The sequence below is a fragment of the Schistocerca serialis genome, chromosome 2, assembly GCF_023864345.2.
Source record: "Schistocerca serialis cubense isolate TAMUIC-IGC-003099 chromosome 2, iqSchSeri2.2, whole genome shotgun sequence".
NCBI lineage: Eukaryota > Metazoa > Arthropoda > Insecta > Orthoptera > Acrididae > Schistocerca > Schistocerca serialis.
In genome coordinates this window covers 878,198,601-878,223,750 of record NC_064639.1, presented here as the reverse complement: position 1 = coordinate 878,223,750, position 25,150 = coordinate 878,198,601, and the positions used below count along the sequence as shown (strand labels likewise).

The 25,150-nt window shown below is 43.6% G+C and overlaps 1 protein-coding gene across 1 annotated transcript in view; it reads left to right on the top strand.

Annotated features, from left to right (window-relative positions):
* The window catches only part of LOC126456100 (uncharacterized), a 67,652-nt gene that overhangs the window by 39,160 nt on the left and 3,342 nt on the right, over positions 1-25,150 (top strand). Inside the window, exons 5-7 of the mRNA XM_050091856.1 lie at positions 1,264-1,392; positions 11,447-11,578; positions 11,821-11,874. Coding sequence (XP_049947813.1) covers positions 1,264-1,392; positions 11,447-11,578; positions 11,821-11,874 — 315 coding nt within the window. The remainder of the gene's footprint in view (positions 1-1,263; positions 1,393-11,446; positions 11,579-11,820; positions 11,875-25,150) is intronic.

Sequence of the window (25,150 nt, the reverse complement as noted above, 5' to 3'; positions counted from 1 at the left end):
CGTCAATGCACTGCTCTTTTATACATTGCGTATGCGATACTACCACCATCCGCAAACGTTCATATCGCCAATCCTTAAATTTTGTCACGTCAGGGTTGGCGAATATTAAGCAATAGTTCGCCATAGTTGACCACAATATTGTACTTTTTTCTGTTGACGTCCAAAGCATTTCGGAACCACAACCGCAATGTCGAAGACAGCGGTAACGTTTGTAGTTAGTACACCTGCTTCAACACTAATTATCTTTATTTGGCCACAATACGTTTGTATTCTGAAACATTCACAATTACTATTTCGTTGTGTTTCTCAGAGAGTTTAACCGATATGAGCCTTATTTGGTAGCAGAAAGAAGAATTGCGTGTGACAATGTAGTGTGCAGAATGAGCTGGTGTGTTGCCGTGGAGTACAAACATGCCTTTATACAGCTTCCAACGGTCTCCTTTAAGCTCGTCTACATATTTCGGCAGTATCCTCCTATGGCATTTTGCACCTTACTTGTATAATCTGTTAGTACCACACCACAGCAGTCCACAAAAAGCACTCTGCGTTACCCTGCCTGATGATAGTTGTGTCTTGGCCCATTTCGGCGGTGGTGAATCCTCGTGTTCCCACTGCATCCTTTGCTCCTTTATCTCAGCCCCATAGTGGTGCAACCAGCACCCGTCAGTGGTGATAAGGTGGCAAAAGCATACAGCTGCAACATCGCGACTGCTGCTGCGTGCAGGTGGGTTTTTGGATTGATGTGAGCACACGCGAAAATCAGCGGGCGGCGAACTTTGTAATTTTCAAATTGTCATTCAAGACGCTTATAACCAATTCGTCATTAATTTCTTACTTTTTCCACTATTTCCTAGATTTTTTCAAGAATAACCACTATCATTACCATTGAATAATTGATTTCTAAGAGCTACTGCAAAATACTGCCATCCAAAGACACTACTAGAATTCTGTACAGAGAATATGCAAGTTTAGGCTTTTATGTATCTGTATGTATGCAGACTGAAGCGACGAATGAAAATTTTTGCCAGGGCCAGGATTCGAACCCGTGTCTCCTGCTCACTAGGCACATGCACTAATCGCTACGCTTAATGAGCAGGATACTCAGGTTCGAATCCCGGCCTTCGTACAAATTTCCATTCTTCTCCTCAGTCTGCATATATACGTCCTCGATGTTTGAGACTCGAAAAGGTCTCTGGAAACATAATTTTATTTGATTATATTTATCTCACTGGCTTGATACATTAGATATACTTGTTTTTTCAGCGAATGACACCAAGAGCCCACTAAACGTGGCCGAATGTCCTTATAAAGGGAAGACGTACCTGGAGGGCCAGTTCATTGAAGGAACACAGTCTGAGTGCATGAGGTGTGTGTGCCAGAAGGGATATGACGGTAAGTTAACGTTTTATCGTCTATAAACATGATACTTATAGTCAAAATAAGTTGGTTCACTTAATGTAATATTTGCTAAATATGAATAAGGGCACAGAGCCAAAGAAAGATCCAGATTTACAGCATTTGTAGATTTAGATAAAGCCTTTATCGGCATAGGAGGAAAGCATTATTTGAATTTCTGAATCAAACTGGGATCAAATACATGAAGCGGAGAGTCATCTACAACTTTTGCAGACACTCTGCTGCACATATATGTCAAACGACGCGAAGGGAAGGTGTAGTTGAGATGAGAGTGAAAAAGGTTTATTGTCTATCCCCGATGTTATTCAGCCTGTACATAGAGCTTGCTGTAAAAGAATCCAGGGAGAGATTTTGAGTGGGAATTAGAAGTTCAGGGTGAATAAAAAAATGTGGGGAGTGTTAATGACATAGAACTTCTGTGAGTTATGGCAAAGGACCAGAAAGATCAGTAGAATGGAACTGATAGAGTGTTGTGTAAAATGGTATAAGAGGTACATTGATAGAAGTACACGGCTAATGGAGCATAGTGTAAGTCAGGCTATGCCGAGGGAATTTGAATGAGAAATGAGATGCTAAAGCATTAATCAGTTTTCCTAGTTAGTTAGTTAACGTTCCACAGATCATCTGAACGACTGTTTCATCGAAGCTGTGGGGAACGAGCCAGTTTGCAGGACATGTACCCATGATTAGCGTTAACATTAATGATAACATTATCACTTTATTCCTACTACTTGCTCATCTACCTGTCAGGCATTTTATATTATTGGGCAAATGATCAAAAAATGTTATTGCTGCACATTGAACTCCTCTCCGAGCCACTGACAGCTTTAGCAATCGGTAATAAAGGTCTTTCTCACTCTAGTGTTGCACGTATGTACATAACAGTTCTTCTCAAATAGTGATGGATTATTTATGACGAAATTCACTAGCGAAAATATCTTTCGTGATGGCGTAATTAAAACGCCTAGCTCCTTCAAGAGGTTCCTCCATGACATCTGTAAGTGAACACCACATATTATTCGCAGAGCTAGCGTTTTTGAAATCAATACTTTCATTCCACATACTGAGTTGCCACAAAAATATAATTCCTTAAGACATTATTGAGTGGAAATATGCAAAATGCGTCAGGAAGTTGATACGTTTGTTTTCAAGACCAGCAATTGTACGAAGACCAGAAGTATTTGAACGAAATTTTTTGAGAAGCTCAGTAATATGTTTCCTGCAATTAACGTTTTCATCGATACGTACACCCATAAATTTGGAACTTTCTACCCTATTTATTGGTACATCATTTTGTAGGTATGAGTATTTGTTGCAAGTACATGGCGTGTTTGGTCAGTAGAAGAGCTGCCGATGGATGAAGTAGTGACGATATAAAATTTTAAGAAGAGCAACATAGTATTTAAATGATAATTAATTGAAACCATCAGCTGCCGACAGGTGTTGTTGATACACCTAGCTGCATACAGGCGTTGATATAAGTCAACGGGGACCGTTGAAAATGTGTGCCCCGACCGGGACTCGAACCCGGGATCGCGTGCTTACATGGCAAATGCTCTATCCATCCGTTTTTTTAAATCTCATTGTGTTCGTTTTCGTTCGTTGTATCTGCTCGGGGCGGACGTCGCAAGACACCCGTTTCAGTTCGTCGTTGATCCATTAACTCAGTTTTTTTTTATTACAGAGGGCAGCTACCCCTTGGACCGAACACGCTGAGTTACTGTGCTGGCTGCATCTGAGCCACCGAGGACACAGATGAACAGCGCGACTGCAGGGACTTATCCCTTGCAGGCTCCCCGTGAGGTATATCCCCATCGAGGTATATCAACAACACATGTCGACAGCTGAGGGTTTTAATTAATTATCATTTATTCTAGAGAAGCTGCACGTTCATCAGTGGTATCTGTTCTTTCGAGAACAGTTACTATCTTCAAACATAGTATTTGTTGAAAAAGTGCAATGCGTTAACATCGAGTATATTGTTACAACTAGCTGACATTTTTGTTGTGTTCTGACTGTAGAAAGGCGAGTTCGGAAAGCTGTGGGTTCGATTCACCAGTACCACGAACACAGATCCAGTCAGCTGAGCACAAAGCCCTGAGGATGGCCACTTGGAATAGTGGCCGAAACGTCGGACAGTTTTATATATTAACAATGCTGTCAACAGTCCACAAGAATTTTATTGACAGAGCTAATAAGGTTTACCAAATAGTCTGCTTATCTTCTTTTTTTTAATGCTTTCCATACCCTGACGGAAGCAGGTCAGGAGCCAGTCGCAGCTAGTAAACAGGAGGAGGAGGAGATTTGTGTTTAACGTCTCGTCGACAGTGAGGTGATTAGAGACGGAGCACAAGCTGGAATTAGGGAAGAATGGAGAAGAAAATTGGCCGTCCCTTCTTTAAAAGGAACCATTCCGTCATTTGCCATAAATGACTTAGGGAAATCACAGAAAACCCGAATCAAGATGGCTGGACACGGGTTTGAACCGTCTTCCTCCCGAATGCGAGACCAGTGTGCTAACCACTATGCCACCTCGCTCGGTGCAGCTAGTAACCAGCAAGTGAGGTATGTTGAGGCAGCGAAATGCTTCGACAGACAGTGAATTTGCTGACGTAAGTCAGGTCTCAGCTCGGTTGTGCAGCGAGTTTTAACAGCTGGACTGGTGAACATTGCTGAGGAGGCTGGCAGGAACGTGTAGGTGTCCAGAATTTAACTCAGGACTCTCGGAGACTGACCTGAATATCAGGCGATGGCACAGTGGAGGTGACCTTTCCTCGAAGGGTCCTGTTCGAAGACCGGAACTATCTGGGCTAGATGACGACTCGTAGATTAGCGGATTCATCAATTTGGTGAAGCTGGTCGATGAGGAGGCTGCAGTAGCTTCACCTATGGTTCGATTGGGGACTGGTGCAGAGACCGGGTTGCCCGAAGGCACGGCACTGAAGGAATGTTGTTACTGGCTGAGCTGGGAGTATTTACACTCCTGGAAATTGAAATAAGAACACCGTGAATTCATTGTCCCAGGAAGGGGAAACTTTATTGACACATTCCTGGGGTCAGATACATCACATGATCATACTGACAGAACCACAGGCACATAGACACAGACAACAGAGCATGCACAATGTCGGCACTAGTACAGTGTATATCCACCTTTCGCAGCAATGCAGGCTGCTATTCTCCCATGGAGACGATCGTAGAGATGCTGGATGTAGTCCTGTGGAACGGCTTGCCATGCCATTTCCACCTGGCGCCTCAGTTGGACCAGCGTTCGTGCTGGACGTGCAGACCGCGTGAGACGACGCTTCATCCAGTCCCAAACATGCTCAATGGGGGACAGATCCGGAGATCTTGCTGGCCAGGGTAGTTGACTTACACCTTCTAGAGCACGTTGGGTGGCACGGGATACATGCGGACGTGCATTGTCCTGTTGGAACAGCAAGTTCCCTTGCCGGTCTAGGAATGGTAGAACGATGGGTTCGATGACGGTTTGGATGTACCGTGCACTATTCAGTGTCCCCTCGACGATCACCAGTGGTGTACGGCCAGTGTAGGAGATCGCTCCCCACACCATGATGCCGGGTGTTGGCCCTGTGTGCCTCGGTCGTATGCAGTCCTGATTGTGGCGCTCACCTGCACGGCGCCAAACACGCATACGACCATCATTGGCACCAAGGCAGAAGCGACTCTCATCGCTGAAGACGACACGTCTCCATTCGTCCCTCCATTCACGCCTGTCGCGACACCACTGGAGGCGGGCTGCACGATGTTGGGGCGTGAGCGGAAGACGGCCTAACGGTGTGCGGGACCGTAGCCCAGCTTCATGGAGACGGTTGCGAATGGTCCTCGCCGATACCCCAGGAGCAACAGTGTCCCTAATTTGCTGGGAAGTGGCGGTGCGGTCCCCTACGGCGCTGCGTAGGATCCTACGGTCTTGGCGTGCATCCGTGCGTCGCTGCGGTCCGGTCCCAGGTCGACGGGCACGTGCACCTTCCGCCGACCACTGGCGACAACATCGATGTACTGTGGAGACCTCACGCCCCACGTGTTGAGCAATTCGGCGGTACGTCCACCCGGCCTCCCGCATGCCCACTATACGCCCTCGCTCAAAGTCCGTCAACTGCACATACGGTTCACGTCGACGCTGTCGCGGCATGCTACCAGTGTTAAAGACTGCGATGGAGCTCCATATGCCACGGCAAACTGGCTGACACTGACGGCGGCGGTGCACAAATGCTGCGCAGCTAGCGCCATTCGACGGCCAACACCGCGGTTCCTGGTGTGTCCGCTGTGCCGTGCGTGTGATCATTGCTTGTACAGCCCTCTCGCAGTGTCGGGAGCAAGTATGGTGGGTCTGACACACCGGTGTCAATGTGTCTTTTTTCCATTTCCAGGAGTGTATATTAGGCATGGTGGTTATCACTGAGACAACATGTTTTCGGTTATATTGAGTTTCTCCAGTGCCAGATTAACCTGAGTCTTAAAACTGCTCAAAATAACAGATTTCTGAAATAGCCGATTTTCGATTTTTTATTCCTTTTACTTCCTATAATAAATATAGAAATGTCCTGCAAACAAATAAAAGGACACTTAGTCCGACCACCTTTCGCAGATTTTCCGGAAGAGTGATAAGCGACTGAATACTACAACCAGCTCCGATATTCTCCTATAGATTCTAACTTTTTGAAAATGTGCTCAAAAATCGTACTGTAATCGAAGACCAGACAGAAAAGACAGTAAGTGTAAACATGCATCTCAATAACATAGAAGATAAGACAAAGCTGAATATCTGCATGAATAACCAGACCATTAAACGTGAAGATAAACCTCGGTACCTTGGAGTAAAGCTGGACCGGTCCCTGTCGTACAGAGCTCGTCTAGAGGATACAAAACAAAAACTAAAATCTAGAAATGCCATTCTTGCCAGAATCACCGGAAACACTTGGGGATGTGGTGCAACTACCTTGAGAATTTCAGCCTTGGCACTGTTATACAGTGTGGCCGAGTATTGTACACCTGTATGGGCCAGAAGTGTATACAGGGTGTTACAAAAAGGTACGGCCAAACTTTCAGGAAATATTCCTCACACACAAATAAAGAAAAGATGTTATGTGGACATGTGTCCGGAAACGCTTAATTTCCATGTTAGAGCTCATTTTAGTTTCGTCAGTATGTGCTGTACTTCCTCGATTACCGCCATGATTTCATACAGGATACTCTACCTGTGCTGCTAGAACATGTGCCTTTACAAGTACGACAAACATGTCGTTCATACACGATGGAGCTCCTGTACATTTCAGTCGAAATGTTCGTACGCTTCTCAACAACAGATTCGGTGACCGATGGATTGGTAGAGGCGGACCACGCTCTCCTGACCTAAACCCTCTTGACTTTCATTTATGGGGGCATTTGAAAGCTCTTGTCTACGCAACCCCGGTACCAAATGTAGAGACTCTTCGTGCTCGTATTGTGGACGGCTGTGATACAATACTCCATTCTCCAGGGCTGCATCAGCGCATCAGGGATTCCATCCGACGGGGGGTGGATGCATGTATCCTCGCTAACTGAGGACATTTTGACCATTTCCTGTAACAAAGTGTTTGAACTCACGCTGGTACGTTCTGTTGCTGTGTGTTTCCATTCCATGATTAATGTGATTTGAAGAGAAGTAATAAAATGAGCTCTAACATGGTAAGTAAGCGTTTCCGGACACATGTCCACATAACATACTCGTATTTTCTTTCTTTGTGTGTGAGGAATGTTTCCTGAAAGTTTGGCCGTACCTTTTTGTAACACCCTGTATATCCAGCTAAGAGAAACAATGAGAATAATATTGGGGGCACTTAGACCTACACCTATATATTGGCTACCAGTACTGTCTAACATAGCACCACATGTAATCAGAAGAAATCAGCTACTGCGCCGGCCGGTGTGGCCGTGCGGTTCTAGGCGCTTCAGTCTGGAGCCGCGTGACCGCTACGGTCGCAGGTTCGAATCCTGCCTCGGGCATGGATGTGTGTGATGTCCTTAGGTTAGTTATGTTTAAGTAGTTCTAAGATCTAGGGGACTGATGACCACAGATGTTGAGTCCCATAGTGCTCAGAGCCATTTGAACCAAAATCAGCTACTATCAAGAAAACACTGGGAAACTCAAATCTTCCTATAAACCAGGAACGTGATACCAAAATCGCCTGAGATCAAGGTCACCTCTATGGTAAACAGGGGAAAAGGTGTTTCCCTTCGACCCAGAGAATGAATGGAAAAGTTTATGACGTAGAAGCACAGTAAAGAACTGAAAACCTGTTACTGACCCAAGCATACCAATAAAGGGCTTTAGGATTTCCAGAAGAGCGTGGACTGCGCTGAATCGTGTGAGGACGGGTGTCGGAAGATGCAGGGAGATGATGACAACATGGGGCCTCGCGAACGACCCTCAGTGCGAATGTGGATTCCACCAATCAATGGACCACTTGATCGAGTGTACTGTGCATGGTTTTAATGGCGAACTGCATTTTGTATTACGTAATTAAGTAATGCTGAATGTGTCGTTTTAATTCTGTAATGTCCTGGTTTAATATTTCGCCTTGTAAATACCGATCGAGTAAATAAATAATCCACATCTTTGCGTCCCGAATAGTCAGAGCTAAACGGTAAATGTTAATGTCGTGTGACTAGGGCCTCCCGTCGGGTAGACCGTTCGCCGGGTGCAAGTCTTTCGATTTGACGCCACTTCGGCGACTTGCACGTCGATGGGGATGAAATGATGATGACTGGGACAACACAACACCCAGTCCCGGAGCGGAGAAAATCTTCGACTCAGCCGGGAATCGAACCCGGTCCGTTAGGAATGACATTCTGCCGCGCTGACGACTCAGTTACCGGGGGCGGACAGCTAAACGGTGAAAACTGAAGATGGAAAACTCTGTTTTTTTGTGTGAATTTGTCCGTTTTCGAGGTTTACAAGCAGATAAATGCATATCATGTAGGCACAGGCAACAGACCAGCTACTTTCTATTTTTATTGTAAACTATGAATGGATTGTTACATTTTAAGTTTATCTGCTGACAAGGTGTCGCAGGTTTGTTTTGGCTTCTCCAATTTTTAATCTTGGCGCTTCGTAAATTACTTCCAGACTAAGGACATCATTCTGTACCACATCTAACGTCTAGACTATTTAGGGTAAGCCTGGCACACCGCATGTACTTGCGTACCATCCAAAAGGCCACACCACGTGGTGACAGCTACATCATTGTCTCTGTAATGCTGTACCAGTTCTTACGCCATGTGTTTCTTGCACGTTTCTATCGGCATTGTTATTTAAATAGCACTCATCGCTTATCCCGTTTTCTATAATAACGCAGCCGGCCGATGTGGCCGAGCGGTTCTAGGCGCTTCAATCTGGAACCGCGCGACCGCTACGGTCACAGGTTCGAATCCTGCCTCGGGCATGGATGTGTGTGTCGTCCTTAGCTTAATTAGGTGTAAGTAGTTCTAAGTTCTAGGGGACTGATGACCTCAGATGTTAAGTCCTATAGTGCTCAGAGCCATTTATAATAACGCAATATTTCTAAGCAATGGAAATGTTACGAGTAAATACTACATATTTTTAAGATATTTATTTAAAAACCAAAAAAGTTGCGCTCCTGCTTTGGCTCATTGATATTTCGGTTTTTTGCCCGGTTATTAGCAAAATATAAAAAGACACCTGTTGTAACTGTGACCGAACAAATACCGAAAAATACAGTTCATTCAGAACTAAAATATCGGTATCGGTTTTAACCGGCTGGTTTTTCCCCGTCTCTAATTCATACTCGCTCCAGTCGTTTGTTTTATGAAACTTCGTCGGCAATAGAAACATCGTGTTGTGCCATAGTACGCAGCAATCCGGTGCACCAGTTCGGTGAAACTAGGCTTTTGTTGGGTGCCGATCCAGTGCTGCTTCATCGCCCAGCTGCAGAACTACATTGGTGGCACGGCCAGCCATTTCTTGGCTGGTTGCGAAGGTTTTCCTGAAGCTAAGCCGCAACAATGTACCTAAGCGATGCGAAGTCTTCGTATCGCGCCTATGTTAAGTGAGAGACGGTAGCGGGCCGACAGTTTCAATGAGTCACAGTTCACGCATTACAGATGCTCTCTGATCACCCAGTAGCTAGCTGCAAGTAGTTGCGTCTGTGTGGGAAAGGTGTCAGCTTCTTACGAACTATGAAACTATCAAATAGCTAAAGCATATTTTGGAAATAGAACTGGTTCAAAAATGGCTCTGAGCACTATGGGACTGAATATCTGTGGTCATCATTCCCCTAGAACTTAGAACTACTTAAACCTAACTAACCTAAGGACATCACACACATCCAAGCCCGAGGCAGGATTCGAACCTGCGACCGTAGCGGTCACGCGGTTCCAGACTGGAGCTCCTAGAACCGCACGGCCACACCGGCCGGCTATAGAACTGTAGTATTGAAGTTATTACGACTGTCATTAATTATTGCTAATTTGTTTATTAATGTGAATGATGGTGTGAATGGAAAGTAAAAGGTTAAATGAGGATTTTTATGTCTGTTAACTGAGTACACGGTAGCGTGATAACTATGACTGTACACCGAGAAAGTGAATTATACTCTCAGGGGAGTTTTGTAATGTACAACTAGCCGATTTATGGTATTGGGAAAACAAGAAACATTTTACGATAATTCTTTTTTTAAAGAGAGAGCTATTTTGATTTTTGTGGAGTTTCTAAATTTGTTCATTTGGTAAACTGTTCATAAAAGTTGTGATCGTTAAATGTAAAAGACGCGCCATTGACCCGTTTAATACTAATATCGGATTGGCTAAGATGTGTATCAGCCAATCAGATGATAGTAAGTCCGTGTGTATTTTGTGCGCTAACGAATTGCTTTGTGAAGACAAAAGAGTCAGTTCAGACCTCATCCATCACATCATCACCATGTTCGGATGCAGGTTTAAGGAGCTCTGAATAGATGTGATAATTTTACAGAATAATGATTAAAACATGACCGTGGAATGCCGCAAAGTGGATTCAAACGTGCGAGAAAAAGGAACACATGAAATTCCGATTTTAATATGTAAACTGTGTTTTTTTTTTTTAGAAACCAAAATCTGCGTGGCGTGTTGTACAAGGCGTGACTGCACACAGAACACTAGTAGGGTTCAAGTTGTGTAATATTTGAGCGAGCATTCTGTCATAGATAATCCGTTTCGTAATCATTTTGGTAACGGGTTTTGTTGGTTACCGTACGCTGGCTATTAGAGTTATTGTGATTTGCATGTGAGTGTTCAGACTAGAACTTCAGATTATTATGGGCTTGGCAGTGTCTTTTGTTTCAAACAAGTGCCAATATATCTAAGTTTTCACTCACAAACTGCCGTTCAATCAATCGCTCTGTTAACCTGATGCTGAAAACATTTGTTGCACCCATTACATTCGTATACTGCTACTGGTTCTACTTTTTCAGCAGAAGAACCTCATTCATTTTTAACAGGGAAGGTATGTGGATCGGACTGCAGAAGGAGAAATCAGTGCAAGATGAGCGAACATTATCTGTGTAGAACGAGCTCTGAGTAGTCAAGAGCTGTAAAGGTTTTCAAATGGGTGCTGCAGATGAATGGGTAAGCAACGAAGAGGAACTGGATCCAACCAGGAGGAAAAGAACTTTGTAGCACAATGTGACTAAAAGAAGGGATCAGTTTGGGGCACCAATACCAACAATTGTTAATTGTTAATGGAAGAGGTGGCAGAGAGAGGGGCTGGAGGGGGGCGTGTTGTAGACAGAGGCTAAGCAGCACGCAGGTTGAAGCAGAGGTATGTCGAGTACTTATGTGGAGATCAAGAGACTTTCACTACTTACACCAGCATGGAGAACATCGGTGCATTCTGTGGACTGAAGACTGCAATAGAAACACACGGAAACCGGCCCACAAAGTGACTGCAGCGCTTACATGTTGTTTACGAAGGTTATTAATTTATTCACGTCTCAGCAGTTATTAAATATTTTTCAAATTGATGTTACAGGGAGTCTAAAAGAGCCCTGGTGTCGCCGACAAAGCTGCGACTACAGTCTGTGGTGGACGGTTTCTCAACTACAAAAATGTGCGCCAATTTTCGACGAAGACGACGCATGCTGTGCTCATGACTACCACTGTCGTAAGTAGCTGCAAATTAACTTGTGGTAGTTTTCAGTTGTAAGTTATGATTTATAAAACCAAATAAAAAAACACAAAAAGTCCAGATTCAAGTGCCATCAGTACAGTTTTAGTTGTGTGAACAACATAAGGTATTTAGTTCACTCAGATTACAAATCTCTTTATATATTAAACAGTTTCTAATATATTGTGTTTTCTACGTTATAGCAAATGATTCATTTATATGTTTTATTCTTTTCGCAGCTTCCACTGATCCTATTGCAGTTCAGCATTCTGAGTCTTCAACACCGAATGAAGGTCAGTCTCTAAAATATTTCAGTTTAAGCATTTAGAAAAACAGAAATAACGGTGTTTCGCTCTTTGCCACTACAGAATACAATAACTACCTTTTCGTGCAGCAGCAAATGTAATGAGTTTATATTGATCAGGATCCAAAGTCGACAAATCATTATGAAACTCTGAAGTTCAGATATTTTCCTTAGTATCCAACATCAACATTCTACAAAGATCACAGCCTACCTTAAAACAAAAAGGAGGGGAGAGTCAGATAAGATAACTAATTTGATAATTTACCCAGATTATGCTGGATGAAAGACTTGCACTTACATCATAACAGACCTCTATCGATTATCTATCTGTGCCAAGTCCGACATTTTACCCAGCTATTCGTAACGTGGTTCATGAGCAAACGTATGTTTTGAAGTCCATTGCATAAAAATTTTTCATGTCACTTCGTATCGACGTTTGTGCAGTAAGTGTCCTTCATTTATTCACATTCTTGTTTTCCGATGAGCTATTTATCTCGAATGTTGTTTGAATTAAAAATACCGATGTTTGTTAAGATGCCATATTGGACAGAGGCTAAGATAACGAAAGTAAGATTAGTTAAAACAAAGTAGGAAGAAGAAGAAAAAGAAGGCAAATGAGACCATCAACGGTAGGAAAAACAAAAGTTACCAAAACTAAAAGAACCAAACTCTTAATTCTTATTCAAAAGAAACAGCCGTCGAGCCATTAGTTAAACTTTGAACATTTATCTTCCATTGATGTCACATAGGATCAAACAGATATCGATATGGATCTGGAAATCATTGATTATGGAGCAACCTGAATTATTTGTGGTGAACGAAGAAAAACCAACTGATGGTTCCATTTTATATACCAGCAATGGGTCCACGCCACACATATTTACATTGATTATATTCAAGCCAATATCATTCGTGGAAATGCGGTTATTCCGATTGGTTTTCTGATTAAATACGAAGAGTCCTTTGATGGCCAGCATTTTGTGACATTAGCATCGGACTACAAAAACGGTATCTAACAGTGCAACATTATTCGTAAATTACCAACTTTTTACTCCTTCTGAACAGTTATTGCGTTTCGTTCACTAAGTCACCATGTCTTTTGTCATTCGCTTTCTCTCGCCAAAATTTAGCATATATGAAAAATACTGCCTAGTATCCTCCTGTATATAATATTGAAACGTAGGTAGTGATGAAGAGACAGAGCAAAGGTGGACCTCTTGAGAGGATCTAATGGAAGTTGGATGGATAGGGTGAAAAATGAGTAGGTACTGAGAGAAGTGGAACAACAGACTTTCAATGAGACTAATGAAGAGAGGGAAAAAGTTTAATAGAACATATGACAAGAAAGGAGGAAGGACTTTTAAGATACAGTGTATGATCAAAAGTATTAATACATTCATTAGTGAGTAATAATATAGGATGTATCTACCCTACATCTTTATGACGTCTTGAACTATGTTCGGGACACTTTCAGCGCGCAGTCAGAATGTCTGTGAAGGAATGGCAGCTCATTTTCGTTCATGATCTGAAATCAGAGAAGCTACTGATGATGGTTGCTGTTGTGTGGAGCAAAGTCGACGTTCAAAGTCATCCCAAAGTTGTCCACTGGTTTCATATCGGCAGTCTGAGCACTTCAGGACTTATACAATGAAGGCTTTCACGACCGAATGACATAGCTGCTGGTAAACCTCTCGGTATGTAAGGACGTGGTCCAAGAAACTCTTCTGCTCCTGACGATTCGTCAAAGACTGCGCTGGACATCCTCAAAGGGGCCCCTCCAATGAGTCTTGCCGACTGACTGGTCGGACGTCCGAAAGCGACATAAATACTGTAGGAATGGGGGCGTGGTCAAAGTAACATGTGATGACCAGAGATAATCCTTGTCAGAGGTTAAACTTAACTATCGATTGTCGTCTTGACAAAGATAACAATTAACTATCGATTGTCATCTTGTCAGAGATAAAACTGTCTAGCAATTCTGCAGAGCTACTGTCCATATGTCGCTAAGTTTCATTGCCTCCTCTTTCCTATTAAAATCATCCTGATGCTTATAAATTTCAATGGCTACTCTACATAGTCGTTGAAAATAATTTGACGTTGTAGATAAAACTTCTGTTTCAGAAAACTTCACTTCGTGGTTTCCTGACTGACTGACTGACTGTTACGGCTGATTTGTCTATTTTTCCTACTCTGCAAAGATTTTATGCTCTTTTAGCCATGTATTTACGCTCCTCTTGGTTACTCCAATATAAACTTTACCACACGTACATGGAATTTTGTATACACCACTTGTCGACAGAAGAGGGCGTTTATCCTTCACAGAACGGAGTGCTTGACTTATTTTCTTTGTTGGTCTAAAGACCGGTCTGATGTCATGTTTCTGTAAAATCTTACCGATCTGATCCGTTACTTATTTAATAAAAGGGAGAGAAACTATATTTTTCCGTCGTTGTGGTTCATACTTGTCTTGTGGTATATACAAAATACCATGTACGTGTGCTAAATTTTATATTGGAACCACCAAGAAGAGCGTAAATACACGGCTAAAAGAGCATAGAAGTCTTTGCCGACTAGGAAAAATAGAGAAATCGGCTGTAGCTTCAATCAGGAAACAACGGAGTGAACTTTTGTGAAATAGAAATTTTATGTACAACATCAAATTATTATCTACGACTGTGTAGAGAATCTATTGAAATTTGTAAGCATCACGATAATTTTAATAGGAAAGAGGGGGCAATGAAACTTAGCGACATATGGACGGTAGAATTGCTAGACAGTTTTATCTTTGACAAGAGGACAATCGATAGTTAAATTTTATTTCAGACAAGGATTATCTCTGCTCATCACGTGTTACTTCGACCACCCCCCTTTCGTACAGTATTTATGTCGCTCTCGGACGTTCGACCGGACAGTCGTCAAGACAGCAGAGGAGCGCCTCTGAGGATGTCCAGCGCAGTCCTGGACGAATTGGCACGCAGGGAAGAGTTTCTTGGACCACGACCTTACATCCCGAAAGGTTTACGAGCAGCTACTACAGGACTTGCTGTTGTCCACAGACCAACGCCTCACAGTTGCTGCTTAGGACACGGTGCACTGATTGATACAACCATCGTATCCGAACTACTCCTCTACTGCACGCAGTACACAATGCCATAAAATGTGGTCATATCCCTCCGCATTTAATGTTTTCCTAAGCGCAATAACCACGAAACACATTCCCGTCCTCCCTCTGTATATCATTGCTGGGCTACACAAGATGTCAGATAACGTTCTTCAAGAAATCGGAAAACTCAAGTCCTTCCAACGGATTGCCACAGGATATAGTGTGGTTCATCACTCCAAATCACTCGTTTCCAGTCAGCCACTCTCCAGTGGTGTTGCTCTTTATACCACCTCAAGCTTCACTTAGCACTGCCTACAGACATGTGTGGCTTACGAGAACCTGTTCGACTGTTGTACCTCATTCTTTTCAACTCCCTCCAGTCAGTCACTGTGCTAGCTGTTCCGCGGCCAGCACTTCGGAACTCACGAGTGATTCCTTTCACTTAATGTCATACGATTTTTCACAGTCACCGTCGGGAATGCTCGACAGTTACTGTCCGTCAGTAGAAGAGGACTGCCTGGTCATGGTTTAGCTGCGGTTGTTATCACTCCACAATGACGTCACCATCAGTCGCCTTGCGCAGCTTCTAAATGGTTCAAATGGCTCTGAGCACCATGGGACTTAACATCTACATCTACATTTATACTACACAAGCCACCCAACGGTGTGTGGCGGAGGGCACTTTACGTGCCGCTGTCATACCTCTCTTTCCTGTTCCAGTCGCGTATGGTTCGCGGGAAGAACGACTGCCGGAAAGCCTCGGTGCGCGCTCGAATCTCTCTAATTTTACATTCGTGATCTCCTCGGGAGGTATAAGTAGGGGGAAGCAATTTATTCGATACCTCATCCAGAAACCTGGACAGCAAGCTACACCGCGATGCAGAACGCCTCTCTTGCAGAATCTGTCACTTGAGTGTGCTAAACATCTCCGTAACGCTATCACGCTTACTAAATAACCCTGTGACGAAACGCGCCGCTCTTCTTTGGATCTTCTCCTCTGCCAACCCGACCTGGTACGGATCCCACACTGATGAGCAATACTCAAATATTTGTAAACCACCTCCTTTGTTGATGGACTACATTTTCTAAGGACTCTCCCAATGAATCTCAACCTGGCACCCGCCTTACCATCAATTAATTTTATATGATCATTCCACTTCAAATCGTTCCGCACGCATACTCCCAGATATTTTACAGAAGTAACTGCTACCAGTGTTTGTTCCGCTATCATATAATCATACAATAAAGGATCCTTCTTTCTATGTATTCGCAATACATTACATTTATCTATGTTGAGAGTCAGTTTCCACTCCCTGGACCAAGTGCCTATCCGCTGCAATTTTCTAATGCTGCAACTTCTCTGTATACTACAGCACCATCCGCGAAAAGCCGCATGGAACTTCCAACACTATCTACTAGGTCATTTATATATATATTCTGAAAAGCAATGGTCCCATAACACACCAGAGGTTACTTTAACGTCTGTAGACGTCTCTCTATTGAGAACAACATGCTGTGTTCTGTTTGCTAAAAACTCTTCAATCCAGCCACACAGCTGGTCTGGTATTCCGTAGGCTCTTACTTTGTTTATCAGGCGACAGTGCGGAACGCCCTCCGAAAGTCAAGGAAAATGGCATCTACCTGGGAGCCTGTATCTAATATCCTCTGGGTATCATGAACAAATAAAGTGAGTTGGGTCTCACACGATCGCCGTTTCCGGAATCCATGTTGATTCCTACAGAGTAGGTTCTGGGTTTTCAGAAATGACATGATACGCGACCAAAAAAACATGTTCTAAAATTCTACAACAGATCGATGTCAGACATATAGGTCTATAGTTTTGCGCATCTGCTCGACGACCCTTCTTGAAGACTGGGACTACCTGTGCTCTTTTCCAATCATTTGGAACCTTCCGTTCCTCTAGAGACTTGCGGTACACGGCTGTTAGAAGGGGGACAAGTTCTTTCGCGTACTCTGTGTACTCATCTGAGGTCATCAGTCCCATCCTTAGAAGTACTTAAACCTAACTAACCTAAGGACATCACACACATCCATGCCCGAGGCAGGATTCGAACCTGCGACCGTAGCAGTTCCGGACTAATGCGCCTACAACGGCTTGGCCACCGTGGCCGGCATGGAGCTTCAGCAGGGTTGAAATGCCCCTGATGGGTTTGTTACTTAGGCGACATGAAATGATTAGTCAACGTTCGAAGTCAGTGAGCAGTCCTGCCAGACTCATTCCGCTTTCTCTGATACGTTATTGGAAACACAATATTACACGTCTCTAACACTGGCTCGCCCGTTCTCGCGACATGTAATGGTCATCTACACACTAGATAGGGTCTAGATATTTTTCATCAGTTAGTGTTGGCGAAAGGTAAGAGGACACAATGTAGCGTATTGCGTTAATTAACAATAACAAATACCTTATGGATACTATTTGTGCTTCAGCTTTCCAGGAGCATAAGTTGTGAACTACTGGTTCATTTTCAACTCATCCAAAGAGTAGAAACAAACAGTACCCAATTGCTGTTACTCAATATCTCTTCCGTAACATGCAAATATTTAAGGACGTCTGGGGAATTCGCGTCTCCAAAGATTATTTTACGCACCGGATGAGTTCCAAACATAGAATCATAAATCTCTGTCGAAGCGGACCAGTTATTCCTGTATATATCGTGAATAGACAATACTTCGATGTAAACACATTGGCTACATAAATGGAAAATGAGTAATCCTACGTTGACTGTTCTGAGTGCTTGCCACAATTACTGTCAACAATAAGGATTGTTGTTGTTGTGGTCTTCAGTCCTGAGACTGGTTTGATGCAGCTCTCCATGCTACTTTATCCTGTGCAAGCTTTTTCATCTCCCAGTACCTACTGCAACCTACATCCTTCTGAATCTGCTTAGTGTATTCATCTCTTGGTCTCCCCCTACGATTTTTACCCTCCACGCTGCCCTCCAATACTAAATTGGTGATCCCTTGATGCCTCAGAACATGTCCTACCAACCGATCCCTTCTTCTGGTCAAGTTGTGCCACAAACTTCTCTTCTCCCCAATCCTATTCAATACTTCCTCATTAGTTATGTGATCTACCAATCTAATCTTCAGCATTCTTCTGTAGCACCACATTTCGAAAGCTTCTATTCTCTTCTCGTCCAAACTATTTATCGTCCATGTTTCACTTCCATACATGGCAACACTCCATACGAATACTTTCAGAAATGACTTCCTGACACCTAAATCAATACTGGATGTTAACGAATTTCTCTTCTTCAGAAACGCTTTCCTTGCCATTGCCAGCCTACATTTTATATCCTCTCTACTTCGACCATCATCAGTTATTTTGCTCCCCAAATAGCAAAACTCCTTTACTACTTTAAGTGCCTCATTTCCTAATCTAATTCCCTCAGCATCACCCGACTTAATTAGACTACATTCCATTATCCTTGTTTTGCTTTTGTTGATGTTCATCTTATATCCTTCTTTCAAGACACTGTCCATTCCATTCAACTGCTCTTCCAAGTCCTTTGCTGTCTCTGACAGAATTACAATGTCATCGGCGAACCTCAAAGTTTTTATTTCTTCTCCATGAATTTTAATACCTACTCCGAATTTTTCTTTTGTTTCCTTTACTGCTTGCTCAATATACAGATTGAACAACATCGGGGACAGGCTACAACCCTGTCTTACTCCCTTCCCAACCACTGCTTCCCTTTCATGTCCCTCGACTCTTATAACTGCCATCTGGTTTCTGTACAAATTGTAAATAGCCTTTCGCTCCCTGTATTTTACCCCTGCCACCTTTAGAATTTGAAAGAGAGTATTCCAGTCAACATTGTCAAAAGCTTTCTCTAAGTCTACAAATGCTAGAAACGTAGGTTTGCCTTTCCTTAATCTTTCTTCTAAGATAAGTCGTAAGGTCAGTATTGCCTCACGTGTTCCAGTGTTTCTACGGAATCCAAACTGATCTTCCTCGAGGTTGGCGTCTACTAGTTTTTCCATTCGTCTGTAAAGAATTCGCGTTAGTATTTTGCAGCTGTGACTTATTAAGCTGATAGTTCGGTAATTTTCACATCTGTCAACACCTGCTTTCTTTGGGATTGGAATTATTATATTCTTCTTGAAGTCTGAGGGTATTTCGCCTGTCTCATACATGTTGCTCACCAGATGGTAGAGTTTCGTCAGGACTGGCTCTCCCAAGGCCGTCAGTAGTTCTAATGGAATGTTGTCTACTCCCGGGGCTTTGTTTTGACTCAGGTCTTTCAGTGCTCTGTCAAACTCTTCACGCAGTATCGTATCGCAGTATCGTATCTCCCATTTCATCTTCATCTACATCCTCTTCCATTTCCATAATATTGTCCTCAAGTACATCGCCCTTGTATAGACCCTCTATATACTCCTTCCACCTTTCTGCTTTCCTTTCTTTGCTTAGAACTGGGTTTCCATCTGAGCTCTTGATATTCATACAAGTGGTTCTCTTATCTCCAAAGGTCTCTTTAATTTTCCTGTAGGCGGTATCTATCTTACCCCTAGTGAGATAGGCCTCTACATGCTTACATTTGTCCTCTAGCCATCCCTGCTTAGCCATTTTGCACTTCCTGTCGATCTCATTTTTGAGACGTTTGTATTCCTTTTTGCCTGTTTCACTTACTGCATTTTTATATTTTCTCCTTTCATCAATTAAATTCAATATTTCTTCTGTTACCCAAGGATTTCTACTAGCCCTCGTCTTTTTACCTACTTGATCCTCTGCTGCCTTCACTACTTCATCCCTCAAAGCTACCCATTCTTCTTCTACTGTATTTATTTCCCCCATTCCTGTCAGTTGCTCCCTTATGCTCTCCCTGAATCTCTGTACAACCTCTGGTTCTTTTAGTTTATCCAGGTCCCATCTCCTTAAATTCCCGCCTTTTTGCAGTTTCTTCAGTTTTAATCTACAGGTCATAACCAATAGATTGTGGTCAGAGTCCACATCTGCCCCTGGAAATGTCTTACAATTTAAAACCTGGTTCCTAAATCTCTGTCATACCATTATATAATCTATCTGATACCTTTTAGTATCTCCAGGGTTCTTCCATGTATACAACCTTCTATCATGATTCTTAAACCAAGTGTTAGTTATGATTATGTTGTGCTCTGTGCAAAATTCTACCAGGCGGCTTCCTCTTTCATTTCTGTCCCCCAATCCATATTCACCTACTATGTTTCCTTCTCTCCCTTTTCCTACACTCGAATTTCAGTCACCCATGACTATTAAATTTTCGTCTCCCTTCACAATCTGAATAATTTCTTTTATTTCATCATACATTTCTTCAATTTCTTCGTCATTTGCAGAGCTAGTTGGCATATAAACTTGTACTACTGTAGTAGGCATGGGCTTTGTGTCTATCTTGGCCACAATAATACGTTCACTATGCTGTTTGTAGTAGCTTACCCGCATTCCTATTTTCCTATTCATTATTAAACCTACTCCTGCATTACCCCTATTTGATTTTGTGTTTATAACCCTGTAGTCACCTGACCAGAAGTCTTGTTCTTCCTGCCACCGAACTTCACTAATTCCCACTAAATCTAACTTCAACCTATCCATTTCCCTTTTTAAATTTTCTAACCTACCTGCCCGATTAAGGGATCTGACATTCCACGCTCCGATCCGTAGAACGCCAGTTTTCTTTCTCCTGATAACGACATCCTCTTGAGTAGTCCCCGCCCGGAGATCCGAATGGGGGACTATTTTACCTCCGGAATATTTTACCCAAGAGGACGCCATCATCATGTAATCATACAGTAAAGCTGCATGCCCTCGGGAAAAATTACGGCTGTAGTTTCCCCTTGCTTTCAGCCGTTCGCAGTACCAGCACAGCAAGGCCGTTTTGGTTATTGTTACAAGGCCAGATCAGTCAATCATCCAGACTGTTGCCCTTGCAACTACTGAAAAGGCTGCTGCCCCTCTTCAGGAACCACACGTTTGTCTGGCCTCTCAACAGATACCCCTCCGTTGTGGTTGCACCTACGGTACGGCTATCTGTATCGCTGAGGCACGCAAGCCTCCCCACCAACGGCAAGGTCCATGGTTCATGGGGGGACAATAAGGATAGAGTGACACAAATGTCTCATTCGTACTAATGGCAGAACCGTAATAACTTCCTTCACATACAAAGGAATTATTATTTTCAATTTTACAAAATGCACCGAAAAATAAAGCTCACGTTATTAGAGCAGTTCCCTTATTTCTGTACATTTATCAATCCAATGCCTTTATCCTCCTACTCAAAGACTTGCCAAGAGATTTCAGCTTTAGTCAATTTTAGCACGTGTTGCAGTTCTAATTCCTAGTTTGATTTTGTAGGGGCTGAAGGAATGTAAGGTGCTATGAGTGACCTTAACTGTCACCGCGACTACTGCGACAGAGAATAAAACGGACGATTCAGTGCTAATACTGTCGGTGGTCTGCGTTTACCTAACACAATATTTCGACGTCGTACCTCGGCGTCATCAGGTGCTTCGTGTGACTGAACGACAGGCTGACCGTGTCCCGTATTTATGCCTGGACTGTGTCTGGTGTTCCCTACGCCGTCCGGTCCCGCTGCGACCGTCTCGGTTGGTCGCCAGATCTTCCGTCTTGCGTCCGCGCCCGCTTCCGCTGTTTTCCCCGGTGGCGGTCGTTTCATGGCGTTTCCTACTAGGTCCGCGCCCGCCAGGCGCGTTTCTCGCACTGTCGGCAGGCTGCGTTTGCTGTTGGTGACCGTTCCGACTTTCTCCAGCGCCCCTATCATTCTCCTGGTCGTTTTCTTCCGTTGTTTTTGTAATATGTCCAAAGCCGAGTTCCACGCAGTGCTGAGTTGGTATCCAGCTTCCCGGTTTATCAAGTTCTCTGTCATCTTGATTTCAATCGATTCAACGATGACGCTGTCCCAAAATTTGGGGGTATAAGATCCTGGTTTTCTCATAATTCATGGTGTGCTGAAGTTCCAAGCAATGTTCTCCTATTAGCGATTTAGTGGCTTGTCGTAGCCTGGTATGCCTTTGGTGCTCTTTACACCTTCTATCAACGGTCCTGGTGGTCTGGCCAATGTAAGACATACCACATTCACTTGGTATATGGTAGATACCAGGATTTCTCAATCCCAGATCATCCTTCACCGTTCCAAGAAGCGCCCTGATCTTGTTTGGTGGGCAGAACACACTCTTGATATTGTGCGTTTTCAGTATTCTGCTGATATAGGTCCTGCATATTGTGTTAGATAAACTCATACCACCGGCAGTACACCCGATTCCACGAGATGTCACAAAATCGCCAGGAAAGTCTAAGATATTACGGTGCTAATGCTGTTTCCCTGTCGGGCAAAGAGGATTACTCACATGCTGATCTTGCTGCTGGTGGATGTGAAGTCTATCTCGTCATCTACTGCAGGCGTTTCTCCCAGAAGCAATAAAATAATCAATGACAAAGGGTTATGGGCCAAATGTGCACTCAATGAAAGACAGTGAGTAAAGTTAATTAAAATACATTAAAACTAAAAAAAAAAAAAAGCACAAATATGAGGTAGCGCTGTTACACGTTTTCCCGGGCGCGATTTTGAGTGGCTTAAGGAGATGCCGGCCTGATGTAGGACAGGAAATTCAACGAGAAGAAGTACATTAAATGCACAGTGAAAGCTAACAATAATGTAACCCAGTCCCGAGAGAGTGCGAGAACCGATTGTAATGAGGTGACAGAAGTCATGGGATACCTTCTAATATCGTGTCGTATCTCCTTTCGCCCGTTGTAGTGCGCCATGGATTCAACTCACTCGAAGCCCCGCAGAAATATTGAGCGATGCTGCCTCTATAGCCGTCCATAATTGTGAAGGTGTTGCCGGTGCAGGATTTTGTGCATGGGCTGTCCGTGGTCAAATGATTCGCTCGAATTGTCCAGAATGTTCTTCCTACCAATAGCGAACAGTTGTGGCCCGGTCACGTGGCACAGTGTCATCGAGAAAAATGCCATCGTTGTCTGGGAACATGAAGTCCATAAACGGCTGAAAATGGTCTCCAAGCAGCCGAACATAACCATTTCCAGACAATGAGCGGTCCATTCCATGTAAACACAGCCCACAGCATTATGGAGCCACTACCAGTCTGTTCACTGCCTTGTTGACAACTTGTGTCCATGGCTTCGTGTGGTCTGTGCCACTCTCGAAACCTACCATAGCCCTTACCAACTGAAATCGGAACTCAGGCCACGGTTTTTCAGTAGTCTAGAACCGATATGGTTACGACTCCAGGATGGGGACTGTAGACGATGTCGTACTGACAGCAAAGACACTCGCGTCGGTCATCTGATACCATAGCCCATTAAGGCCAAATTTCGCCATCTGTCCTAACGGATACGTTCGTTGTACACCCCATATTGATTTCTGCGGTTATTTGACATAGTGTTGCTTGTCTGTTAGCACTTACAAATGCCACTGCTCTCGGTCATTAAGTGAAGCACGTCGGCCACTGTGTTGTCCGTGGTGAGGGGTAATGCCTGAAATTTGGTATTCTCGGCACACTCTTGATACTGTGTATCACGGAATACTGAATTCCCTATCGATTACAGATATGGAGTGTCGCATGCGTCTAGCTCCAACTACCCTTCCGCATACAAAGTCTGTCAATTCCCGTCGTGCGTCCATAACCACGTTGGACACCTATTCACACGCAGCACCTGAGTACAAAAATGACAGTTCCGCCAATGCACTGACCTTTTATACCTTGCTTACACGGGACTACCGCCATCCGCATATGTTCATATCGCTATCCAATTACTTTTGTCACCTCATTGTATAAGAGATAAATGGCGAAATCTAGAGTTGCAAGACATGAGTTCTGAAACGACTGCATGACCAGGAGCAGTACCATAATTTTATGACATGACTGCCGTTGGAGTCACGGTAACGAATGCATTCGATACAGTCTGCGTGATTGCATGCTAGCAACCACTGTAGTTGTTGCTGGCTTCCTGCCACGAACCGTGTTGTATAATACTAGCCGGTCTTCGTACCAGGTTTCTCCCAAGTATGAAAGCAAGAGAAGTGTTATGAAGTGGTGGCAGCTTCCGAGAGTCTGTTGTCAGCAAAGAGATATGTGTTACAAATACAACTGACAGCACTCGAATCGCGGACAGAGGGCGGCTCTATGTTATTTGTCGCACATTCGATAGTGTGCTTCCATGTGAGATGAAAAGGTTCCCACTGCCAACTTAACCATGAGTGGAGGACGTAATGGTCGCCGTGTCCCCAGAAAGGCGGGATGGTATCGCAATTTGAAATTCAAGTTGGGAGATCTTCATGGGCACCCGTTCTCCGAACACTGTTGATGTTCCTGCACTTCAGCATGGCTGCTGCTTACATTCGAATGTAAAAGCTCTAAACGTTGAGAATATCCGCCACCTTGCCTACATATTAGATTAACTGAAGAATGGAACAATTATTGTGTCCCCTCCAACCGATAGTTATCTAAGCAGGGAAGGCATTGGGTGGATCTGTTGGTCAGAGATGATTAGTCTTCGTACATAAAACGATTAATTTAATTTTATAGCTTTTTAATTAACTAACTGACAATTTTGTACCTTTTTTTTTTTTTTTTGTCATCAGTCTGCTGACTGGTTTGATGCGGCCCGCCACGAATTCCTTTCCTGTGCTAACCTCTTCATCACAGAGTAGCACTTGCAACCTACGTCCTCAATTATTTGCTTCGCGTATTCCAGTCTCTGTCTTCCTCTACAGTTTTGCCCTCTACAGCTCCCTCTAGTACCATGGAAGTCATTCCCTCGTGTCATAGCAGATGTCCTATCACCGTGTCCCTTCTCCTTATCAGTGTTTTCCACATATTCCTTTCCTCTCCGATTCTGCGTAGAACCTCCTCATTCCTTACCTTATCAGTCCACCTAATTTTCAACATTCGTCTATAGCACCACATCTCAAATGCTTCTATTCTCTTCTGTTCCGGTTTTCCCACAGACCATGTTTCACTACCATACAATGCTGTACTCCAGACGTACATCCTCAGAAATTTCTTCCTCAAATTAAGGCCGGTATTTGATATTAGTAAACTTCTCTTGGCCAGAAATGCCTTTTTTGCCATAGCGAGTCTGCTTTTGATGTCCTCCGTGCTCCGTCCGTCATTGGTT